This window comes from Rhinoraja longicauda, chromosome 21 (assembly GCF_053455715.1).
Source record: "Rhinoraja longicauda isolate Sanriku21f chromosome 21, sRhiLon1.1, whole genome shotgun sequence".
NCBI classification, from domain to species: Eukaryota; Metazoa; Chordata; class Chondrichthyes; order Rajiformes; family Arhynchobatidae; genus Rhinoraja; species Rhinoraja longicauda.
Genome location: NC_135973.1, coordinates 30,194,285 through 30,212,184, shown reverse-complemented (window position 1 = coordinate 30,212,184; position 17,900 = coordinate 30,194,285). Strand labels below are relative to the sequence as shown.

General features: G+C 40.0%; 1 protein-coding gene across 6 annotated transcripts in view; it reads right to left on the bottom strand.

Moving 5' to 3' along the window:
- The window catches only part of clec16a (C-type lectin domain containing 16A), a 172,602-nt gene that overhangs the window by 108,055 nt on the left and 46,647 nt on the right, over positions 1-17,900 (bottom strand). For 4 of the 6 annotated variants that reach the window (XM_078418213.1, XM_078418218.1, XM_078418216.1 and 1 more), the window contains exons 9-10: positions 13,746-13,859; positions 9,251-9,292 (exon numbers count right to left, since the gene is read on the bottom strand). In XM_078418213.1, coding sequence (XP_078274339.1) covers positions 9,251-9,292; positions 13,746-13,859 — 156 coding nt within the window. The remainder of the gene's footprint in view (positions 1-9,250; positions 9,293-13,745; positions 13,860-17,900) is intronic. The other 2 variants (XM_078418214.1, XM_078418217.1) reach the window with 1 other exon arrangement.

Genomic DNA, 17,900 nt, shown 5'->3' with positions numbered 1-17,900 from the left:
ATACTCCCTCACCTTTTTAATCCCCACCTCCATCTTGATGGTGCGGCCTGAACTCTCGAATATTGAGCTGCCAATGCTGTCCCTCCCTTCGCCAGATTTCCACAAAAGATATAATGTCCCAGTCTGTTCACACACCCACTTTACCTGAAAGGTCTCTAGCATTGAAATAAATGCAATTTAATCCAATTGCTTATCCTTGCATCCTGCTGTGCTCTTGTCTGTCTTTCTGCTGTCATTGACTACTGCACTGGATTGCATTCCCTTGCCAACTTAATCTCTCTTTAGGAGCACGTTTTTAAAAAAAAAGCAGCATTTTCTACGTGGGAACTGGTTCCGTTTCAACTGGATTTGAGACGTGAAAAACCGTAGCACATACCCATGGCCCTGCTTTGCACTGTTAAATGTCATCAGACTGCCTGACTCTTTCACAAGTTAAAAAAATACATGAGGTCTTGATGTTTCAAATCACAGTATAAAAGACAAGCAGCAAAGAATTATGCACTGGAATGGCCCTTCAACTGCAATGCTTGGTTGATCAATTTGCAGATAAGATTTCTGTTTTTGCCTACAGCTGGTGTACTGGCTTATAATATCTTGAACAACGTCTCGGTGAAAGCTATCTCAATCCAAATTAAACAATACATCTCTACCAGCTTTGTTGCAAAACATCTCCAGGTTCTGCATTAAAACAATTCTTGACTCAACGTTAATGTTAATTTAGAAGTACAAACTTTCAATTAAATTTTCCTGTAATATTCAGAGATAAACCTATAAACACTGCAGAAGAATAAAACGTATTTGTTCACAACAAATTTATAGTCACATGAATGCGATGGTCTTGTATTCACCAAAAGTTAGTATAATTTTAAAAATCAAAAGTGCTCCTACAAATCTTTGGAATATGTGAAATGGAACTCACGCTTTCAATTCAAATTTCAATTCAAAAGAATCAATTCAAAATCATTTTGGTTTTAATCATGAGAGACCGGATGCAATAGATGCCAAACGGTGGTTTTCTCTAGCTGGAGAATGTAACATCTAGAGTGAGTGGGGTTGTGCACAGGCTATATAAGGAACTAGCCATTCAGGATTGAAATTTCGTTATGCATAGGTTTCAAATTTTTGGAATTCTCTACTTCAAAAGGTCCACTCTGTATCTTCAAGGCAGGGATCAACTGATTTTAAATAGCAATATAAAATAACCAGTTTATGTGGGAATAATCGGATCAATCGTGATCATATTGAACAGTGGAGCAGGCTTGAGGAGTCAAGCAGCCTACACCCATTTCTAGATTTGGGTTTTTATTTTTAGGATATTAACATTAAGAAGATGACCATCATAAAGCTAATTGCAACAATGACTAATGTTTTCTTTCTTTGGAAATAGGAAGCCACACATCAAGGACAGGAGTGGTCCAGACTAAAATAGGAAAGATAAACATGACTATTAGGCGAGCTTGCCTTCACAAGTGTGAATTAAGGGCCTATCCCAGTTACATGATTTTTAAGGCGACTGCCGGCAACTGTCAAAGTCGTAGCAGATCGCCAAAATTTTCTTTTACCCTACGACAATGACCACGACAATGCTGAGTCAGGTCGATACAATTAACTTTTTATGTGAAACTAGCACCTGGCTAAGAGATTACACAGTCTTCGGAAACATCGTAAAATTCCCACGCTTACCCGACTGTCAAACTGTCGCCTCCAATTTACCTGTCAAGTGTCCTGACGGTAAATAAATTGGTTAAACAAAACTATCTTCTGGTATCTTCAAATGTATTTTCTTAATTTAATATTACGTGCTTCTAAATGCATCTGCGACAACCTAGCAAGCCTGGGGACAGCATGCGACAGCGCCCGCAATAAGCTATGATACCTGGCCACAAGCCAGCTGTCATCAAGAAATTTCTAGCAGGCAAATTTTTCCGTGACGTGCCGAGATCTGCTACGACTCATTGAAGACTCCTCACGATCATGCCCGTGACACCCCGACGAACGTTCAGCGACGGCCTAGTCGCCGGCAGTCGCCTTAAAATCGCCTCAGTGGGACAGGCCTTTAGTATTTACATTTTTTTAAAGTTACTTGTAGATTTGGCACCAATTTGCTTCATTTTAGTACTGTGATTTCCCAGGGCAAACCTAAACATATATACTTTAAAAAAACGATTCTTAAAGCAGAAGAACACTCCACACAACCAAGTGCACATTAGTACTTTTGCAAATAGAGGAATTGGTTTTACAACCACCACAACAAATTCCAAATAGTGCAATAGGTTATTTCGTCTGATCGCCTTCCAGGACTTTTGACTAGGGGGCAACTGTTCATTTGTCATTTGATAGCCTCCTATACACCATGTGATGGTGCTGGTGGAGGAGTGCTGGAGGGAGGAGTGGATGAGTGGGTAGTTGGCCATTGCTGCTACATTGCACTGCATGGAAACTCAGTATCCCAGTGGAATCTCCAAACCAGATGTTGAGGGAGAGCGTCTGCTAGAGGCAATCTAAGCAGTGCTGTGTTGAGTTAGTGAATGCAGGCTGTACTGCTTTCTCCAAGCATGGAAATTTCTCCACAGTGATTGCTTCAATAGCCACCTAACACCTTTGGGCAGGGTTGCTGACACTCATGCAGACAAGCAAAGAGAGGGAGAGAAGCTGCTTTCAATCATACAACTGGAAAAGGTTTAGAGCGCTTGTAAGATCCAGACAGTCTATTTAAAAAAAAGCCAATTTTCAGCAATGTCCACGGTTACCACGCCAGCCAGGGTTCAGCATGGAGCTCTGTATCTCAGCGCTGACTGGCTGCCACGCTTATCCCAGCCTGCTCAACAGCAGTCCTCATAGGCAGCCTCTCCGCAGTGAGTGGTGGGCAATTTACTGGTGCAAGTCCTTCGGCAGAGGTGCCAAGCATCAGGCCAAACTCTGGTACAACAGCATGCAACAGGTTCAAGCAGACACTATATTCCAGGCCCACCACTCATCCTTGGAACATCAAGATATTCAGAACAGCCATGTCAGAATACTATCTATTGACTATGGCTCAGGTTACAACACCATAATTCACCCAAACTCATCCCCAAACTCCTGGAACTAGCACTCACAACACCCTCTGTGACCGAATCCGACTTCCTAACCCACAGACAACAAAGGATAAGCGAACAGCCTCCCCAATAACTCTCCACAACTGTGCCCCCCCACAGCTGCACTCCCAATCACCGACTATACTCCCTACACACTACTGTGCCACATTCGTCTTCCAACTTCATTTACCAGTTTGTCGTTGACGAACAGATCTTAATGTGCAGATCTTGAACAATGAGGCCGAGTACGGGAAGGAGATTCGGAATTTAGTAACACGGTGTCAAGACAACCTCTTCCTCAATGTTAGCAAAAGAAAAAAGCTTGCCATGAGCTTGAGGAAGCCATATGGTCTACATGCCCTAGTCTGCATCAATGGTGATGAAATGGAAATGGTCGAAAACTGCAAGTTCCTAGATATAAATACCACCAACAATTAATTGTGGTCCAACCACATTGAGGCTATGGCTGAGAAAATGCACCGAAACCTCTGATTTCTCAGAAGACTAAGGAAATCTGGCATGTCTCCAATGACTCTTACCAATTTCTATAGATGCCCTGTAGAAAGCATCACAGCTTGATTTGACAACTGTTCTGCCCAAGACCACAAGAAATTGTAGAGTTATGAAGGCAGCCCAGTCCATTAAACAAACCAGCCTTCCCATCGCTTCCATCTACACCATGCTGCCTCAGGAAAGCAGCCAACATAATCAAAGACCACTCGCACTCTGATCATTCTCGCTTCTCCCCACCCTGTCAGTCAAAAGATACAAAGGATTTAAAACAGTACCACCAGATTCAAGAACAGTGTATTCCCTGGAGTTATTAGACTCTTGAATGGACTCTCATAAGCTAAGTATGTTAGTTCGCCCAATTTATCTCATAGCTACCCTTGAACTTATTTTTATCTCGACTTTCTCTGCAGCTGTAACACTTTATTTTGCTCCTTCCTCTTTTTATACTACCTGTTGTACTCGTGTACGATATGATTTGACTGATAGCACTTAAAACACAGGTGCACACTGTATCTTGGTATACATGACAATAACAAAATCAATACCAATGCGCAAAGGACCATTGATAAGAACAATGGGCAAAGGCAGGAATGCTTGTCAGTGTTAATAGGGGAGAAAGCTTCATCCATAATCCTGGCAACATGGGACAGAACTGACCTCTTACAAACAGAAATGATGAGCACAAGGTGGCAGGATGGTACACAATTAGCACAGCTGTCTCACAGCTCCTGTGGCTTAGGTTCAATCCTGACCCTGTATGGAGTTTTCATGTTATATTCAAGATGACATGCCTTCCACAGCACAGTCTGGTATCCTATATACCAACAACACGCTCATAGGTTATTTGGCTATTGTAAATTACTTATTAGAGAAAGTTTAAAAAAAAATAGGTAGGAGATTGATGGGGAAAGGAAATAACTTGTAATGCCATAGGAAAATAAGGATGGGATACAACGATTCAAGGAATTTGTCTGTGTGGGCTGCATGTACCCAATAGACTGAATGGCTCCATCTGTGCTACAAGACGTATAGCCATTGTGCAGGGCAATGCCGATCAGCTGAAGACATGCCTTCCCTCAGGAGACTGTGCATGGGGTACCCCATGTACCTGTCCAAATGTCTTTTAAACATTGTACTTGTGCCTGCCTCTATAACTTGCTCTGACAGCTTGTTCCTTATATCCCATCCTCTGTGTGGAAAAAAATGTCCTCTAATCCATGCCCCTCATGATTTTATATACCTCTCTGAAGCCACACTTCAACCTCCTATGCTCCAAAAGTCCCAGCCTATCTCTTCTCTCTTTACAACTCAAACCCTCCAGTGCCAGAAATATTTTTGTGGTTATTTTTCTACACCCTTATCAGCTTAATGACATCCTTCCTGTAGCTGGGTGACGAGAACTGCGCACAATACACCAAGTGTGATCTCACAATGACTTGTACAGTTGCAACATGACATTCCAACTCCTATACTCAGTGCCCCGAACAATGAAAGGAAGCAGGCCAAAATTTACTTAACCATCCTGTCTACCATCCTGCACTTGACCACAGATTTAAGGACTGTGTGCAGTCCTGGCCTCCACATTATAAAGAATCATATCTCATTGAGAGACTAGAGAGAAGATTCAGCAGGATGTCACTTGGATCAGAAGACTTTAGTTATTGCATAGGCTGGCCTTGTTTTCCCTGGAGCAAAAGGCCCCGAGGGTGACCAGTAGGAAATGTACACGAATATGAGAGGCATACACTGGATAGTCAAAATCTCTATCCCATGATCACATTTTCAAAAACAAGAGGGCTAGGTTTAAGGTGAAAGAGAGTTTTAAAAGGGATCTGATGGCCGATTTCCAAAAGACATCCTCTATGGAGAGCTGACATCTGGGAGGAGAACCATCAGCCGCCCCCAGCTACATTACAAGGATGTCTGCAAGTGAGATATGAAGGCGCTCAACATCGACGTGGAGTCCGGGGAGCTGGCCGTACGAGGTGGAGAGGTACCCTGAACCAACATCTCAAAACGGGGGAAGAGAAATTGATGAACACAGCGGCAGACAAGCGGGCACGCAGAAAGGAGCGCAGCAACTTCAACAGACCAGAGACCACACACAAATGTGACCTTTGCAACAGAGACTGTCACTCCCGCATTGGTCTCTTCAACACAAGCGACACTGCATGGATGTAGCAAGCCAAAAGGCCAATGTGTGTGCTGTACCACTCTTTGACAATATCTGCATAATAAAAAAGAGCAATTGCCTTGACAGAAATAACTCTAATTTTTAAATCATGGAGTAATAGTCAAATTAAAAGGTAATGAACCAAAGTAAAGGCTGCAACATTTCAAACCAATTGATTTTAATGCAAGCACACAAGAACATTATGGCAGCTAGATTATCAAGGATTCCTCAAAGCCTCACAAGACACTTTATAAAGAGCATTTAATATCTGTTAATAACCAACAATTTATGACTAACAGATCCATTCAATATACTGCAAGTCAGCATTTGCAGATCCACAGAACTATTCATTAAATACAGCTAAATATATAGTACCGTGAACTGTGTGTCGTTAATCTCTACAAAGAAAAATAATTGAAAATAAATTGCTTCTTAAAGCTGAAAAACGTAGCTATATTGAAAAAGAATCTTGAAAGAATTATTATAGGGGTTGCGTAGCCAAATTCTAATTTGTAAGCATTGCCTCTTGCATTGTCCATTGATTTACTCCAGTCACCAAGACAAATGTGTTGCATTCAATGAGCTAGTTTTTCTATTTAATACCTGTGGCATTATATGCATAGAAGTAAAAATATATGGGTTAAATTAGAATTTTTTTCAGCTGACCATACTTATCAACTTTTAAGTGAAATATATCTTCATAAATAATGCATCTTTAAAGATGAAACCAAAATAGGAAAATGTTTATTTCAAATATTGTTCCAATCTGTAATTTAAATTCAAATAATTAATGGATTTGGAATGGAGAGGTTGAATTAGAGAACACAAAACTTACAGGTTGTCACAAACACCCATCAGGTTCACCACGTCTTTCAGGGAAGGAAACTTCCCATCCTTACCCAGTTTGCCCTTTGCATGACTCCCCCACCCACTTATAAGTGACCAGTGTAATAGGCAATTAGTGTAAAAGACAGGCAATAGATGTGGCCTTGGTAGTAACATGCACATCCTATGAATGTATTAAACTACACACAGAGGGGGGGGGGGATAGAACATTGGAACAACTCAGTGGGTCAAGCAGCATCTGTGGAGGCGAAAAGATATGTCGATGTTTCTGGTCGTGACCTGCATCGGGCCTGAGGGAACAGGAAAGATTGCCAGTGTACGGCAACAGTACATGGAAAAGTGGGATAGAGGTAAAAGGTAGAACCCCAGATGGGAAGGGGATGATGGGCAAATGGAACTACTCTCTCTTGTCAACACACCTGAAGGGCTTCTTCACAATTAATGACACAATGAATATGATTTTCACATGATATTGTTGAGTATCCATCATGACAAATACATCGTGCTCTTGTACAAGGTTCTACTTTCATTATTCAATTCATGTTAAAAATTCTTACACAAATATTTTACACCTAGACCAAAAATGAAATTACAGTATATCTCAAAGTCATTCAAATTATGACACTTTGAAGTAACATATACTTTCCTTTCTTAATAAAAAAATGATTCATTTTAAAATCACCGGTTTCAAAACAATATTTTTGATTGACACTTGAAATATTTTAACTGTAAGTACCAATTTATTCATTTCATGTGTAGTACTATAACTGGGCTTTTACTGCACCCTATAGTTTATGAATTATTGTACATCACAACTGTACTAAGCATAGCTTCTGAATGAAATTAGGCATTGCACAGGTCTAACGGAAATCTGTAGAGCATCCACGTTCAAGTAACAGGAATCAAAGTTATGATATTGCATAGCATGACTATCTCCCACAAATTCAATTCTTATATTAAGACCAGGGAGTAGTTATGATCACGTCATGCTGAACAGCATTTAATATTTGGCTTCTCTCAATTTACTCATAATTCACTTCTCCTTCCATCCAAGAATCTCCCTCCTCTCCATAACCACCCCCTCCAAAAAAAAAACAACCCTACTTTTACCCTGGCCTCATTAAAACATCTTATTAACAAGAACTGTTTCAAACTCTCCAGTTCATGGCTGTGGTATTTTCCAAATGTTAAACGGCTTAATCATTACCGATCTCATCACCTCTGGCGATCTCCCCTCTACAGCCTCCAACTTTATAGTTCCCTAGCCCCATCCTGCCTACTTCCAAAATGCCCTAGCAGTCCCATTGTTTCCTCAGCTTCTACCCAACGGAACTCATCTACAAATACCTTGATTCCATTCTATCCCACTTGGTCCAGTTTCCTGCCGATCTACACCTGAGACACCTCGCATGCCCTTCAACTCTTGAATAACTTTCAATTTTTAGGCCCCATTGCCTCATCTTTACCAAGGATATTCAGTCTTTTTTTACCTCCAACCCCCACTAGAAAGGTCTCAAGGTCATCTGGTTCTTCCTTGACCAGAGACCCAACCAGTTTCCCTCCAGTAACATTCTCTTCCACCTGACAGAACTTGTCCTCAGCCTCAACAACTTCTCTTCTAACTCCTCTCACTTTCATCAAGTTAAAGGTGTAGCCATAGGCACTTCATGGGACCCAGCTATGCCTGCCTTTTCATTGGTATTGAACAGCCCTTGTTCCAAATGTACACTGATAACACCCACCAACATGACCGAATTATTACAAAACAATCTGCGCCAGAAGTGGTCTCTGTGTGACAAACAATTTTGAACTTGCCTATAATAATTTCTATGGTTTAGAAGCCTGCTAAAACATCTCAGGACTGATTCATGAATATTGCTTTGTAATAATTCAGTCATGTTTAATCCCTCATCATTTCACCAAAACCCAATAAAGATAATGTTGTCAATTGTTGCAGATACATTTACGTTTAAAAGACATTTGAACAAATACACAGATAGAAAAGGTTGAGAGGGATATGCGCCAAATGGGACAGTTCTGGTAGGCAACCTGGTTGGCATGGACAAGTTGGGCTGAAGGGAGTGTTTCCATACTGTAAAAATCTATGACCTTAACATATCCATGCTAGATTTACATGGTTCTATTTATAAAAATATTAATTTCTTTCCATGGAACTTTTACCATTTAGTTCTTTTTTGTTTCAAGAATTACTCGGGTGAGTCCATTGTTTTGTTTTTCCATTTCCATTATATAAATACTGTCTAGGAAGGAACTGCAGATGCTGGTTTAAACCGAAGATAGACACAAAAAGCTGGAGTAACTCAGCGGGATAGGCAGCGTCTCTAGAGAGAAGGAATGGGTGACGTTTCGGGTCAAGACCATTCTTCAGACTGAAATCTGAAATTCTGTCTATCGTTTCACAAACAAACTATTTTACCCCTGTTACTTCATTTTATTTTAAATTAACATGGAAAAAATACCTCGGAGTTCATGTTGATATATACTGAGCATGTAACTGGATAATAGGAATACAATCTTAAACACAAATCAGTTTGGTTTTAAAAGCCATTTATCATTTCATAAGCCAAAAGCTGTTGAATAAACAAATTATGATTATAAATATTCAAAAAATAATACAAACCTTTGTTTCAGATGAAGAGTTAGTCAGTGTTGTTGGAAAAAGCTACAAGTCAGAGGGAGGGACAGAGAAGCAAGAAAGCAGAAGAATAATGTTAGTAGATTAGAGTTGATGGGACTAGATTTGATGACACTTTACTAAGAGATTGACTCCCCTCCCCCTCCCCCTCCCCCTCCCCTTAGGACATTTGAACAAAGATTATTTTGTCAGAATTCCACTGGGAGGTGAATATTTCCTACTTTCTTCAAAATTGAATGTATAACAAAGTGGATTTGCGATTTAATTGTTGCTCCCAGATAGATAATGTCTCAGCGGCCTGTTTCTGAATAATGAAGAGAGTCATGATATTTTCTTGAAGATAATGATTAACCTGCTTTGTCCTTACCTTATGCTTTCATGGGAGCAGTTAACAGAATTTGAAAAGACTTTCTTAAATAAACTCCCGCTCTCATAATGCTTTTTCATCATGTGTAAAACTTGTAAACATAAAGAGTAAGCCAAGGCAATTCGATATGGATCTTTTGAAACTCATTCGCCCTACTGTTATTCTTACCCAAGGACATCTCCAACTACAGTGCCTTCCATAATGTTTGAGACAAAGACCCATCATTTATTTATTTGCCCCTGTACTCCACAATTTGAGATTTGTAAGAGAAAAAAATCACATGCGGTTAAAGTGCACAATGTCAGATTTTAATAAAGGCCATTTTTATACATCTTGGTTTCACCATGTAGAAATTACAGCAGTGTTCATACATAGTCCCCCCATTTCAGGGCATCATAATGTTTGGGACACAGCAACGTCATGTAAATGAAAGTAGTTATGTTTAGTATTTTGTTGCATATCCTTTGCATGCAATGACTGCTTGAAGCCTGCAATTCATGGACATCACCAGTTGCTGGGTGTCATCACTGGTGATGCTCTGCCAGGCCTGTATTGCAGCCATCTTTAACATGCTTGTTTTGGGGGCTTGTCCACTTCAGTTTTCTCTTCAACATATAAAAGACATGCTCAATTGGGTTCAGATCGGGTGATTGACTTGGCCACTCAAGAATTGACCATTTTTTAAACTTTGAAAAACTGCTTTGTTGCTTTAGCAATACGTTTGGAATCATTGTCTTGATTCGGACAGTGGTCATTGACAAATCCACACCTGACTGCTGAAGAGTGTTTCTGATCTGTCGGACAGGTGTTTGGGGATTTTTATTGTAGAGAGAATTCTTCAGTCATCAGCTGTGGAGGTCTTCCTTGGCCTGCCAGTCCCTTTGCGATTAGTAAGCTCACCAGTGCTCTCTTTCGTCTTAAAGATGTTCTAAACAGTTGATTTTGGTAAGCCTCCGGTTTGGCTGATGTCTCTAACAATTTTATTCTTGTTGTGTAGGAAGCTTCTCTCCCCAGGCACTTTCCCCAGCAACCGCAGAAGACCACTCCCCAGGCACTTTCCCCTGCAACCGCAGGAGATACGCCACCTCCAACGGGATCCCACTACTGGCCACATCTTCCCATCTCCTCCCCTTTCTGCGTTCCGCAGAGACCGTTCCCTCCGTAACTCCCTGGTCCACTCGGCCCTTCCTACCCAAACCAACCCCTCTCCAGGCACTTTCCCCTGCAACCGCAGGAGATGCAAGACCTGTCCCTTTACCTCCCCCCTTGACTCCATCCCAAGGACCCAAACAGTCTTTCCAGGTGAGACAGAGGTTCACCTGCATCTCCTCCAACCTCATCTATTGTATCCGCTGCTCCAGATGTCAACTTCTCTACATCGGCGAGACCAAACACAGGCTTGGCGATCGTTTCGCTCAACACCTTCGCTCAGTCCGCCTTAACCAACCTGATCTCCCGGTGGCTGAGCACTTCAACTCCCCCTCCCATTCCCAGTCTGACCTTTCTGGCATAGGCCTCCTCCAGTGTCATAGTGAGGCCCACCGCAAATTGGAGGAACAGCCCCTCATTTCTCGCTTGGGCAGCTCATGGACATTGACTTCTCTAACTTTAGATAGTTCCTCTGTACCTCTCTTCCCCTCCCCTTCCCAGTTCTCCCAGTGTCTTCCTGTCTCCACCTATATCGTTTCTTTGCCCCGCCCCCCCCTGACATCAGTCTGAAGAAGGGTTCCGACCCAAAACGCCACCCATTCCTTCTCTCCAAGATGCTGCCTGACCTGCTGAGTTACTCCAGCATTTTGTGATACCTTTGATTTATTCTTGTTTCTCAGTCTCATAATGGCTTCTTTGACTTTCATTGGCACAACTTAGGTCCTCATCTTGATAAACAGCAATAAAAGTTTCCAAAGGTGATGGAAAGTCTGGAGGAAAGACGAGATGCTGAGAGCTCTCTTATACCTGCATTAAGGAGGCAATTAAACACACCTGAGCATTAAAGACACCTGTGACGCCATGTGTCCCAAACATTATGGCACCCTAAAATGGGGGGACAATGTTTAAACACTGCTGTAATTTCTACATGATGAAACCAAAATGTATAAAAATGGCCTTCAATAAAATCTGACAATGTGCACTTTAACCACGTGATTTTTTTCTATTACAAATCTCAAATTGTGGAGTAAAGAGGCAAATAAATAAATGATGGGTCTTTGTCCCAAACATTATGGAGGGCACTGTGCATTTCCAGCCATGCAGGGACCAACATAATCTGTTCAACAGAAATTCAAAAAAGGGATGGAAAATGCTACATTTGGCTAAAAGTAAGTGAAATAAAATATGTAAATGTTTACAATTTACAAATTTAAATTTCTGTCACTTTCCATAAACAAATATGTCAAGCATAATCCAAAATCTACGAGTTAGTGGCAGTGATTATCAGGAAAAGATTACACTCTATGTCCCTTTCTCTCTCCTGATCTACCCAGGTCCTCTTACACACCCCTCTTCATTGGAAACCTCCCATCAGCCCTCTATCAACTGATTTATTTCCCCTTGCTCACCTACTCCATCTGCCCATCACCCACACATTCCTACCACTCCGTCCCTTATTCCGTCTCACCGTTTCCCTTTGCCTACCAATCTTCCAACTTTTTATCCGATTCTATATTCTGCAGCCCTTTGTTGTCTCCTCTTATAATCTCCCAGCCCGTCACTATCTCCATCCTTCTGTCCCCTATCCAACTCCATTTCCCAATTAACCCCACTTCATCTGGATCTACTTTTTATCCCTATCCTTCCACCTCAGTTCTTTATACTGACGAGACCAGGTGCAGTATTTGCTCTCGCTGGCAGTCTGTTTGTCCCTTGTCCTTTTTGTTTGTGTGTTGGTGGTGGGGTGTTTTGTTTTGGTTGTGTATGTGGGGGGGGGGGGGTGGGGGTGGGGGGGTGGTGAGGGTGGGGGGGGTGTTGAGGGTATGTGGGGGGGGTGTGGGTGGGGAAAATCTTTCTTTTTTTTTTTAGGTCTCTTCCGCGGGGCCTTCCTTCGCCCGGCGCAGCTCGGGCGCGGGACTGAACAGCGCCCGGTGCGGCTCGGCCGCGGGGCCTTCCATCGCCCGGTGCGGCGCGGCCGCGGGACACCATTCTGCTTTAGTTAAACATTTTGTTCAAGATGGCCGCGCCGTTGTGTTTGGCTGCCTGCCACTGTATGCTTCTTTTTTTTTTTTTTTCCTAATCAGTTGTGCAGAACTTTGGTCAACGTGGGTTGTTTTTAAATGTGCTATACAAATAAAATTGACTTGACTTGACTTGACTTGACTATCTCTTCTCTTGTCTAAATGAAGGGTCTTGACTGCAAAGTTCACAATCCATTTCCTTCAACAGATGCAGCCTAACCTGTTGAGTTTCTCCAGCAGTTTGTTCTAGATTCAGTCATCTGCAGTCTCATGTGTCCGCTATAATCCATTTCTGGCATTCAAGGACAATCTATCTCATGCTCAGATACAGCTGGTCATGATTGGTGTATGATCTTATATACTTCATTTTAATATTCACTATTATAAGTAATTTTTTTATTTATTTTGCCAAAGCAAATTTTATTTTTTTAAACTACTCTCTCCTCCAAATAGCTTAGTCAAAACATTTAAGAATGATAAAATTGATTTTGTAATAATAAAATGAATGGTATGCACTTAGCAATTGGTATACAAAAACATCTGCAGATTTTTTTACATCAGGTTAAACAAAGGATTTTCCCTCAAGGAGTCTCTGCTTTTCTAGTTATGTTTGCAGAATAGTTTAAATAGTTCAACTGATGTCATGGTGTTACCATAACTCTCTGCAGTCTCCAAATGTTCATCTTTTTCCAAGTATTGTTCAATATAATATTCTCCCGATACAGATACTACTTAACAAAAATGTTTCATTAAAATGAACTGTGTCATTTAAATGTAAAGACTATCAAGTAAACATTGTGAACAAGAATCATGTAAATCATTAATTTTGGAAGGTAGAAGTCTAGAAAGGATTAGATATTACAAGGAATAATCTCCATTGAAGTTAAATCTGTATGAGGAATTGGATAGCCATCTCAACTGAACAGGAAGGAGAAAGACTTACTGAGTGTTTCAAAGCGTCCTGCTCTGAATGAACGCTGAACATTGAAAGGTCCCCATTCAAGATAACTTCAGCCAAAGAATTCACCAATGGCCTAAAGTGTATAATTAAAAACACCTGAAAAGAGAAAAAGTAAGTTAACATTACGTGATAATTTTTAAAGTATCTTCAGAGAATTATTAACAAATCGTTAATAATAATGCCTCAGAAACAATGACAGCTGGAGGTAGAGCACAGGTAAACCTCTAATATTATGAAAGCATAACATGAAGCTTCCTTGATGTTGCCATTTGCTCTTCTTTGAGAAGGCCATGTATTTGAAATAACTAGATTATGTTGCGAACTTTTTTCTTTCCATCTTACTGATGCTACTGGTGTTAACACTGCTCTGAACCTACTCTTGTTCATTTCAACCTACATAAAATGCCTACTATCTATAACCTCAGTTCTACAATGAATAGTCACTATTGCGTGCTACTGTATGTTTCATTTAAAAAAAATTAGTACCTAATCAGATGTACAGCACTTTGGTCAACGTGGGTTGTTTTTAAATGTGCTATACAAATAAAATTGACTTGACTTGACTTGACTTGACATCAAAGTTTCTCTGCCAACTCATTCTCACAAATATAAAATTAGTGGAATTTATTATCTCTTCACCTTTTTTCCTTCTGCTACATCTCAATTTTCAAAATGTAACAGTATAATTAGTTAGTCACCACTTTACTCAAGTCATTTTTTTCAAAACTTGATATTGCCTGAATGATTTTTTCTCCAATAATAAACGGAAATATGAACATTTGTCTGTGTTAACCATGGATTTTGGAACTTTAAAATGCAAATAGACGCAAAATAGGCATTCCTCTATTGTTCACAATTCTCCACTTTTTAAACAAATAGCTGTAAGATTATGCATGCAGCAAATAACATTTCCAAATAGCCAAAAATTCAAAGTTGTTCCTCTAATGTCATTTAAGAATTGCCAGAACTCTGAACTTAACATATTTCACCTTGCCTCATCAATGAAATAGAGCTGGCTTCACAAGAAAATTACATTTCAGAATTGTAATTAAAGCAACAGTGATATCAATTTCATTACGTGAAGTAAATTCACAGATCAAGCAATACAAATTTAATATCCAATCCACTAATAATATAATAATAATCATAATATATATTCCTTTATTCGTCCCACACCGGGGACATTTAGTGTTACAGCAGCAAAGTGGATAGCAAGAGATCATTCATTATAAATAAAAGATACATAAATTGTCATCAGTTTATATTGCTGATATGGACCAGCAAATAAGAATCTCTCTTCCTTATGTGGTAACAGTCTTTATAAACTAGCCAAACCCAATTATGTTGCCTGACTCTGTCACTGTATTATTTTAAAGTCCCCGTGTAGCTAAGCTTAAAACATGCAAGTAGGAGACAAGAGATTAAGGAGTTGAGGATACTGAAAATAGGAATCAGTCATTGCTATTTTCAGAATAAAATGTGAATAAAATAAAAGCATGTTTTCAGATTCTGAAAAAAAAAATTTAAAATCCTATAATTATTGTAAAAATTACAATTTCAGCAGAAGTTTCCTCATCTGTCTGTGCAAATCTATAAAGTGCTGTGGATCTAAATAAAGCAGAAGCTGCACCAAATTCAATCTGTTACGTGTCAAAATGCTTCAGGGACTCTTACTGCATTAAAGATGACGTATATTTCAATATCAGCTGGAAGGTAGGCTGAGGCATAACAGCTAATACAATGGAAAACCTGTCAGATCCCCACTTTATTTATGGTCTCATGAAGCTCACAATGTGCCACACGTGCTGCACATCAATCAGATTATTTAACGTGTCGGACAATTGGCTTTCTTTGTGCAAAGAATTCACAAATTTCCAATACAAACATCGAGATAAACTGGAGTAGGTTACTCGATTCTTCGAACCTGCTCCACTCAATAAGGTCCTGGCTGATCTGATTGGAAGTCAATATTAGTTTATCAAAATTCCATTTAGCCATCTTAAAAATATTCAAAATCTGCTTCCTCATTCTCTGAAGACTCATACCCACAAAGAGAAAGAAAAGCCTCATTTCTGTCTTAAATGGGTTATCAACTTACCACATATGCCAGATTCTCCCACAAAGGGAAATACTATCTCCATATCCTTACTGTGAAAACGTCAGGATTTTATGTTTCAATCAAGTCCTAAACTCTAGCAGGTACAAACCTAGCCTGTCCAACTTTTCCTTCCAAGTTAAACTCCCAATTCCATGAATCATCTGGCAAACTTTGTCCGGACTGCTTCCAACACATGAATATCCTTCCTTAAATACAATAAATATTATACACAGTGTTCTATGTGATCTTGTCAAAGTCCCATGATGCATAACCTTCTGACTTCTGCATTCCCAAGAAAATTATAACATCCAGTAGCAGCGCTAATTACTCACTACAGAGTAGAGTCAAAGTCACACAGCACGGAAGCTGTGTCCATGTCAACCAAGATGCCCCATCTAAGCCAGTTATGCCCATATCCCATGTGGCTTGTCCAAGTGTCTTTTAAATGTTATGTTACCTGACTCCATTACATCCTCCGGCAGTTGGTTCTACATACCCACCACTCTCTGTGAAAAGCTGTTCCTATTAAATCTTTCCCCACACCTCTGGTTCTTGATTCCCCCTACCCTGGAAAAAAAACTGTATTTACCCTATCCCTCTCATGATTTTACACACCTCTGTAGGATCACCACCCAGCTTCCTGCACTCCAAGGAATAAGGTCCAAGCCTGCCCATATAGCGAGGGCTCTCCCTATAGCCCAGGCCCTCGAGTCCTGGCAACATCCGTGTAAATATTTCCTATTCTCTTTCCAGCTTAATAGCATTTTTCCTATAGCAAGGTGACCAAAACTGAACAATGCTCCAAGTGTGGCCTCACTGACAAGTTGTGCAACTTTTATACTGACTGACGAAAGCCATCATGCCAAAAGCCTTCTTTGCCACCCTATCAACCTGTGCGCCACTCTCAGGGAACAAGGCACTTGTATTAGGTACTTTTATGAACTCTGTGATCTCTGACCGTTTAAATAGTATGCTTCTTTTTTAGTTTTCCTGGCAAAATGCCACATTTTCCCACATTATACTCCATTTCCAAGGTCTTTGTTTACTCAAGCTATATTTTTTCCCTTTATAACCTCATGTCTTCTTCACAACTTACTTTCCTGTCTATATTGATTTAATGCCAAATTTATCAACTGTACATTCTGTTCCTATATCAAAGTAATTTATTCAAATTGCAAAGACACTGAGGCCTCATCGCCAATCCCTGTGGCACACCACTCATTTCATTTTGCCAACCAGAAAAAGACCCACTTATTCATGCTCTTGGTTTCCTGTTAGCTAGCCAATATTCTACCCACACTAATAAGACACCTTTTAGATCATGAGCTTTTCAGCAATAATCTTTGATGTGGCATTTTATCAAATGCTTTCTGGAAATTCTATTACAGTACATCCATGAGTTACCCTTTACCCAAACCACGTTACTTCTTCCAAGAACTCCAATCTATTGGTCAAATATGATTTCTGTTTCATAAAACCATGATGACTTGATTTTTCTATTGCCCTGCTATTCCATCTCTATTTTCCGACATTAGGCATGAAGTTGCCTATAATTTTCTCCTGTTCATCTATTCCCCTTTTTGAATAAAGGATGTTAGCTTTGTTAGTTTGTTAAAAGCTGTTTAAAAACTATTAATAGTTTGGAGACTATTATCACTTTGCACATTTCTGGACAGATTGTTTCTTATTTCAATTTGTGCATCCTTATTAAATCTTTGTAATTCTTTGCTTGTTTTACAAATATATAGTCATTCTTTACATTTTTAGGAACATATACTCTGTCCAATTTTCTGGGCCAGCATTCTTTTCCTTTAACAATTATACGCTTTAAGTTTGCTTCTGTCTTTAACAACTTTTAGTGAACAGACAACAGAACCTTCTCTTGGAATTTTTCATATGTTTAGTGTATCCTAAAAGATCCCCTTGAACCGCTTTATCTTGGATGCCAATAATTGATCAATCCTAGCTCATTGCACATATCAGGTTTTGTGTGTAGATGACCCATGCGTTATGGCAATTCAGGCAACAGAAATTCACTC